This window comes from Eurypyga helias, unplaced genomic scaffold (assembly GCF_000690775.1).
Source record: "Eurypyga helias isolate BGI_N326 unplaced genomic scaffold, ASM69077v1 scaffold20400, whole genome shotgun sequence".
NCBI lineage: Eukaryota > Metazoa > Chordata > Aves > Eurypygiformes > Eurypygidae > Eurypyga > Eurypyga helias.
The window spans coordinates 44,899-53,224 of record NW_010226525.1 but is presented as its reverse complement, the minus strand read 5'-3'; the positions used below and the strand labels follow the sequence as shown (position 1 = coordinate 53,224).

Below are 8,326 nucleotides of genomic sequence, written 5' to 3'. Positions count from 1 at the left end.
CCTGGCTGAACCCAGCACAATATAGAATCATGAGTCTGCAGAAAAAATATTCAGGCTGATTATTCCCAGTGGGTGGGCTTTATGTTGGTGTTCATTGGTCAGAAAACACCTTGAAGCTCCTTCATAATGGTTTCTTTCAGAGAGAAGCTGTATGCTCAGATATTCTTGAACTGGAGTTAGCAGCAATTGTTGCAATGATGTGGACAATAAAACGAGAACAGGTGTGTGTGGGGTGAATGGTGTAATGATGTACTGACTCTGTGTGCCTCCTGGCCACCCTCAGAAAACATGACACAACTGAAAACAAACTGAAGAAGGTTAGCAGTGATCAGACTTTGGACCTACTCCTGTGGAAGGAGGGAAAAGATGAGGGTTGCTAGCTTGAAAAAGAGCTGGTGGGTAGAGATAAGTGCATGTGAATTAAGATCTTGACAAGTGTTACGTTTGGAGATGAACTGCCAATAATTTTCCTCCAAGGAAAAGAGCATCAGATAAAATAATTAACAGACAGCAGCTTAAAATAAAGTACTTTATTTTGGTGCATACTCTAGTTGGTGACATTTTATGAGAATTTCAGAAGTGTAACTAGACTAAAGACCTGAAAAAGATCAGTGGAAGAAAATTCCTTTGAGCTAATAGACATTATGGTTGGGATCCACCTCAAAAGTTTCCCAAATGAAATTATTGGAGCCTTGGAAGGATTGCTGCAAGAGGGTTGGGTAACTGCTTTGTCTTTTCTTGCTTTTACCTTGTACCTGCCTACTGCTGATTTAGAAGCAGGACAATGGGAAGTCTTAGCTTGGCCCCACTGTTATTAGGTATATTAAAGTATTTTCTTCATTGGTCTTGTCATCTTAGAAAGAGGGGAAAAAAAAAATCCCCATACTTTCCTAGAAACAAAATAAAACAGGAGCATTTTAGTTGGTGTTTTCTGTCTGGCTCTGAAGTTTTGAAATCAAGTAGATTCAACAAATTGAAATGTTCAGTTGAGAAGTCTGCTGTGTAGTTTTATGTTCAATTGTGGATCCAGGCCCAGTGTAAGGTAAGTGAAAGAGCAAACAGTAATTCTAAATATGCATGCTTTTTAGAAGTATCTTTGTGCTTTGCTGCTAAAAATATCTCGTGTGTATGGAAAGGAATCCTGACACTTAATCATAGGGTATACTGTCTGTTGGAGGATATCTGTTAGATTGGGAATTATATAGTAAAATGAATTGCAAAAGTCTCAGGGGCAGAGTTGGGTTCTACTAGAGATGTATACAATTTTCTTCTTGAAAGGCTAAGTATGTTAACTAAGAATTGAACCTGTGGGGTATCTTTTTCACTATGATTTCACTACAGTGAACTAGGATTTCACTACAGTGTTGAATTGATATGTTCCTTGAATTAGTAATGTTACAAATATCTCAACATGAAAAAGATGTTTCTGTAAAATACTACAGCAGTAGTTATTTGCATTTTTTTGTTTGTTTGGCATGGCTTGATGCTTTTCCATTGAAAGCAAACACAGCATTTACCTGAAAAACTCAAATCGATCTTTCAAATTTGGCAGTGGGTGTTCTATAGTATCAGGAGGTGGGAAACAAAAGGACGTAACAGGTGTATGAAGATGCAGTGTCAGAACTCCTTGTGTAAAACTGGAATTGATGTACTCTATGCTTTAGAATATATTTAACATTTCTCACTTTAAGTAGTTCACTTGGAAGATTGCTTCCTATATGAATGAATGGCTGATAAAGGGCTGAAGTGGTCAAAGGAATCCCCCTTTGTCAAAGTGGATATTTTTACATCAAGGAATACTCAAATCTCCCTTTTACTGTCCTCTGCAAAAAACCCATTAATGTCACTGGCCTGTTTCCGAGTCTGTGTAAACTTCTACATACAAAAAAGTAAGAACCTCTGGAAGAATAAACTTGGTTCAAGGTTTTAGTTCTTGTGCTTCTTAACATTTGGATCATTGCATAGTTTTTAAGAAAATAATCTTTTCAACAGGAGTTCATTTTGACCCTCACTGTTGAGCCAGTAAGAAGGTTAGTAAATGGCTACTGATTTTTGTGTCCTGTTTCTTTTGACATCTTTAGCATGTAGGTAATATGATGAGGGCTGATGTCTAGGTATTGTTGAGATTACTGTGAGGTGTTGCCATGAAAATCAAGAAGATACCTATCTCAAATCCCACATCCCAAACCTTCCGGTTTCCTGTATGAAAGACTAATTGTAGTGGCATTCTCCTTTCTTGAAAATACTGCTGGTGTGGGTTAAATAATGATATTAAATAAAGCCTATGGCCTGTTTTTGTTGAAATTTATTGTAGTAGTTAAACTGTCATCATAACTGATACTACTTTCTCCTTCAGACTACATGAAGAAATAATTGACTTCTATGACTTCATGTCCCCTCGTCCTGAAGAAGCAGCTATGAGAAGAGAAGTGGTGAAAAGAATAGAAACAGTCATCAAAGATCTTTGGCCTACAGCTGATGTGAGTGTAATTAAAGTGTTGATTTGCTTCTCTAGTAAATTGTAGAGTCTGTTCACTTAACCTTGCTATTATCTTTGTTTTAGAAATGAATAGATAAAGCTTCAGACTTAAGGCAATTGACTTAATACCCCAACTTTTGCAGCACGTGGCAGTTTATTTTAAGAAGTGGAGGAAACTTAAAATCTAGATTTCAGGTTAATGAAGGCTACTGATAATTTTTCCATTTTGAGAACTGGGAATGTGAAGAACTGTCCACCTGAAGTTCATTTATTAAAGTAAAAGCCTATTAAATTGTTTGTCTTTGCATAACTTCCTTTTGAATGTTAAAGTGAGATTGACTACCTCTGTATCCGTTTCTGCAAGGAGTCCTGACTCTCGACATTTGTAAATACAAAAATTAAAAAAAAACCAAACCAAAACAAATCCCAACCAAAAAACAAAACCCCAGTTATACCCCAGATTTGTTTTTGTACTCTCTACAAACCTGACATTCAGGGAATTACTTCAGCCCTGCTTCAGTGGGAACATTGGGCTTGACTTCCTGAGAAACCTTGCAACCAAAGTTGTATTTTCGAACCCTTAATTACCCAGAGAGTAGGTTTCCTCCAAACAAAAGGCATCCAAAAGGAATATAATGTGAACTGTATCTCTAGCATCATCTTTCTGATTACCAGATAGTAGCATTGTCATTAACAAGCAGAAAAATATTTGAGACCGCTGTGATGTCATAGCCTTCCATGACAAAGAGTGAGGGCTGTGGCCACAGTACTGAGCTAAAGATAATGTGGAGCTTGTCTACTTGATCCTCATCTGTGGTTTTCCTTGGTAATAACATCTTTCTACCTTGTGGGAGCAGATCTAAACACTGAAATGTCTGGTGTTGCCCAGCCTTTTCATAGGCTACTTCAAAGATGTGAATTTGTGTTTGGCTGTAGCAGCGAGGGAAGAACGTCTCAGTTCTCTAGATGGGCAGCACACTAAATTGTTTTGTGTGGACTGTGAATGCCTCGTCAGCATTCTGCCTCTTCTGCACAGAAACAGCTGCCACAGTTTGATAGTCATCCTTACAGTCAAATCTGGAGTATTCATGTTTGTCTGAATTATTTAGATACACTTGCTGCTAAACCTAAACATTTTGAAAAAGTGTTTCCCTTAAACCGTTCCAAATTTGGTAAAGCTGTCCTATGAGGAAAGAAGGGAGCAAGAAGGAAGGAAATTTATAACAGCTTCTGTTGAACTGGAAGTAGTGAAAAGTACTTGTTTCAAAGTTTGTGCTCTCCTGCTAGCAGGATTGGTAGTCATTTCATATTAAAAAAACGTCTTTTGAAGTTCCTGTAAGAGAAAGTGTATTTGTACAGGCTTAACAGAGTATGTAGTAAAGGAAGTTCAGTAACTGTTTTACTGGGCTCTGTCCTTAACAGGTCCAGAAAAATATTGTCTTGTGAAAGTAAAATGAAGTGAGTATTCATAATTACAAGGTATTTCACTTGTGTGGGTGGTTTTTTTTTTTCAGGTCCAGATATTTGGCAGCTTTAGTACAGGGCTTTATCTTCCAACTAGGTAAGTCATAATTTACTTTTATGTAAAAGCTTGTCTTTTAGAGTAATGGTAAATTTCAAAGGGGAATTTAGACTGGAATATGTAAACCTATCAAACTTCCAGAAGAATTTTTTGCCCCATGTGACAAAAGGAAGAGCTTTTGAACTTACAGATGTGAGATAAGTATTTGTGATAGCATTGTACTACTCTAGGTACTTACTGACCCTTTGGTGAATTACCTTTTCTTCCTTGTGTCTGGGGTTAGTCTTTGGCTCTTTGTTTTCAAGACACAGTGAAATTGAATGTTTGGTATTTCCTGTGTAAAGATTGTGTGTTAAGTAAGATGAATTACTGAGAATGTGTCGCTTGTCACAGAGTTACTGTGCAAAATCAGAGGAGTCATCACAGCTGTGTGTTCCCATTTTTTTGAGCAAAACATCTTAGTTGTATTTTATATTGCTTATTGGTTCAATAGGTTGATGTGGAAGACCTCTGTAGCTGTGTCTTAGACTATGTTGTCTTCACATGAAATCAATTTTCAGTAGGAGAGCACTGGAAACTTCATTTCTGTGAATTACAATCACTGATAAAAATTGTTTGGACTGTTAAATTGCCTGTCAGCATGGGTAGATGAGGGATGGGATTGAGCTGTGGAATTCAGGGGAGGGAGCAAGAAAGCTCAAAGGGAGAGGAGATCGAAAGAGAACTGGAAACAAGGAACTAGAATAGTACTTCGGGTCCTAAAGCACATTAGACCATCTCTTACCATTGCTAAAGGAAGCTTATTGGGAACTTAGATTAAAGGTTGCAAAATCGTCACTGTGGAGGACTTGTAATATTTGAATGCCAATTTTACCTTTTATTTGGTGGAGTATTATGCTTTAGACTTAAATGGATCTCATGCTGTGTTCTTTTTTGTCTAGTGATATTGATCTAGTTGTTTTTGGGAAATGGGAACGGCCCCCTTTACAGCTGCTAGAGCAAGCACTAAGGAAACACAACGTGGCCGAGCCATATTCCATTAAAGTACTTGATAAAGCTACGGTAAGTAATAGTCTTTGGAATGCTGAACTGAAAAACTTTCAGACCCCTTGAAATGTTGGTGATAGTGTTTTTAACTCATGAAGCAAATTATATTGTCTTAAGCACGAGGTTTTGGTCTGCCTGTGCAAGATTTTAGTAGAATCTGTACGTGCTTAACAATAGCACATATTTTTACAGGGAGAATGGTAATTCTGTGTACTGTATTTGCTGGAAGGCCATACTTTTATGCTTCAGATCATACGATCTGAGAGTCGGTATCTGCAAAATATCTAGTTAGGTATGTAAACTATTTGTATAATGTTTTTCCACTGACCTTTGAGAAGACTTGGTTTAGCCAGAGGGCAGTAACTAGAGCTGTCTAGCTTGAAACACTGATTTTTCAGGTGGTCTTGTTTCTGATGTAGTGAAGTGTTACAGATGTGACTTACTTTGTTCTTTCCAAAGTATGCTACTTAAATGCTTTATTTCATTTGTGAAACAGACATGTAGCATCTCTTGTATCTGTCTTGTAAGCCGAACAGATCACACTGAATAGGCTAAAAAGTATGAGAATATTATGTTACTGTGCAAAGTGGTGTTTTCTCCAGGAGCTTAAGCAGAGTATTCCAGACTTATATTAGCAAGCTGTTGCGTTTTGTAATCTCTGAAACAGGGTGATTCTTCTAGGTCCAGAAGATTCCTATGGCTTCTGTTGGAGTAGCAGTACGTAAACCAAATATTACCAGACCTACTGACACCTAAGACTGAGCAGGATTTTCGGAGTCAGTGGTATCAGTTAGTGATGGAAAATGGCACTAGGCTTAACACTTACTGGCCTTTTGTACTTTATTCCTTTTACTGTTGGTATAAAATTGTTATGCTTCTGCTTTTTTTTTTTCTATTTCAGTTTAAAAATACAAGGAATTCAGTTTAAAATAAAGAAATTTAGGTTATGATTTTAAGATGATTTTGTGGGATACTGCCTTCAGGGTGGTGGTGTGAGACTGAACTTATTCAGTACTTTTACAGCAATTTATTGCTGCCGGAAGAGGATGTGTTGCTACTCCTGCTTTGCTTTTATCCATTCTGGCTTGCTTTTGGCTCTGCAGTGAACCAATTCAGCTTGATAAACCCACAGATAGTGCTTTATTTTTTTCTGCTAGGCTAGTCTTCTCTCATTTTAGTAAGAGAATGTTGTAATGCTGGGTCAGATGAATGCAGTTCCCACAGGTTTATGAGAGTAGAATGTTTCTTGTTAACAGCAGTGAGTCATTAAACTAAATAAATAGAGTTGTCTTGCAAAACACTGGTATTGCAGCTATGAAGGCAGGTAACTAATAGCTATGGGACAGTACATGAGTGATTGTAAGTTAATGTGATCGTACATGAGTGTCTTTCTAGTCACCTCAGTAAAAAGCATTTGCCTGTCAGTCAAGTTGGGATTTGTTATCTTTTCTCAAAAGCATGTTTCCTTGTCTCGATAGCTGCATTCATTTGGTCTGATAGTATCCATGTGTCTTGAGTAAGCTGGAGAATAGCACCAGTGTTGCATTTCTGAAGATTCATAAAACCTTGTTTTAATCTTTTCAGGTACCAATAATAAAACTTACTGACCAGGAGACAGAAGTGAAAGTTGACATCAGTTTTAATGTAGAAACTGGTGTGAAGGCAGCTCGGTTTATCAAGGAATATATGAAGGTATCAGCCCTATAATTAATGTTGTAGTACTTACCAAGGATGTGCTAGATGCCTAGCTAACCTTTTTTGATATGGCTTAAGACTTTTGAAAGTTTATTGCTGACTGTTTTCATTAATACTAATTAAACATCGATATTTTAATTTATTTTGTACTGGTAGCTATTTGGTGTTGCCTTTGAGTGCTAGGTACTTGTGTGTGTAAACCTGTACACTGAAAGGACTTCTACATGCATATCTTGACCTGCAGATAGGTGCTGTGTTTTACTTCTAAAGCAAGTCTGTTCGTGGTTTGATTACCTTGGATTTAAGTGATACTTGATTATGAATACTGTCTTGCTAAACAATGTGTAAAACCAGTTCTTTTCTACCTACATGCTTAGTCAAGTTTACTTTTATGCTCTGCAGTAAAAGTACCGTTTAGATGGAAAGCTTTGACTATAGTGAGTGACACTGGCATTCAAAGAAGGATAAAAAAGGCTTCATGGTGTGTGTGTGAATAAATTTGATTTGTAAGCTGTTTGATCAAATAGGAGTTGAAGTCTATTCATTTGTTTCTAGAAGTAAAAAAAAGCATGTTTCAGTTACTCCTGTGGAAACACTTTATAGCACACTACTGAATAACATTTTTCTATTAGAAGATTGATCCTCTTGTGTTGAGATGGTGTAGTCCATTCTTTGTTGGCATTGTCATTGACAAGACTTATTTTGCTTTGCAGAAATATTCTTTGCTGCCTTATTTGATTTTAGTATTAAAACAGTTCCTCCTTCAGAGGGACTTGAATGAAGTTTTTACTGGTGGAATTAGCTCTTACAGCCTAATTTTAATGGCAATTAGTTTCCTGCAGGTAAGCCTGTTTGTTTGTTTGTGTTCTTTAAAATATTGTCATTTCTGTACTTATGCCCAGTTCTGGTGCTGTTTAATCTTTAGATGCCCCTAGCAATGCAGAGCTTTACTGTTCCGGCTCCAGGTGTTTGACTGTTGGCAGCTCCTGTGGACTACCTCTTAGACCTCTAAGACTCCTGTTCACTGAGTGAACTGAAACAGCAGCCCTGTGAACTGCATAGAAGCTTTGCATTGCTTTCTATACCAGGACCTCTGATATGAATTATGCTACATTACTGGGCATCTTACTGGTGTTTTGTAAGTCTGCCAGGATGCAGTTGAAGTCTGTTGCTTACTACACCACTGATACTGAATGTGCAGAGTAGTTGATTTCAGTGCTTATTAAAATTATGAAATCAGTCAAGTTGGTTTTGAATTGTTAGTTAGGTTTTGACTTACATAAAACTGGCAGATACTGTAGGTAACTGATGAGTAGGGAGCTAATGAGTTAAAACTTCTTCCAATATGTTTTTCTTGATGGTAAGCTTTGAGTATGACGAGGTAGAATGGTTAGCATTGCTCAGCAGCTGTGATAATGGAAAAACCTATGTATTCTGCTGCTGTTAATGATTAATTGAAATATTACTATAGAATTTACATACCATGTATAATATGGGGAGAGTGAGAGAAACTGTATTTCAGTTGGGCTAAATATATAACCTCCCACCCCTACTTCTGAAAATACTGACCACTGGATTTTCTG

The 8,326-nt window shown here is 37.2% G+C and overlaps 1 protein-coding gene across 2 annotated transcripts in view; it reads left to right on the top strand.

The window, feature by feature from the left end:
* Positions 1-2,361: 2,361 nt before the first annotated feature.
* Positions 2,362-8,326, top strand: part of PAPD7 (PAP associated domain containing 7) — a 46,075-nt gene continuing 40,110 nt past the window's right edge. For both annotated transcript variants that reach the window (XM_010153439.1, XM_010153431.1), the window contains exons 1-5: positions 2,362-2,480; positions 3,994-4,040; positions 4,943-5,063; positions 6,633-6,740; positions 7,457-7,585. In XM_010153439.1, the coding sequence (XP_010151741.1) occupies positions 2,391-2,480; positions 3,994-4,040; positions 4,943-5,063; positions 6,633-6,740; positions 7,457-7,585 (495 nt within the window). In that variant the 5' untranslated portion in view covers positions 2,362-2,390. The remainder of the gene's footprint in view (positions 2,481-3,993; positions 4,041-4,942; positions 5,064-6,632; positions 6,741-7,456; positions 7,586-8,326) is intronic.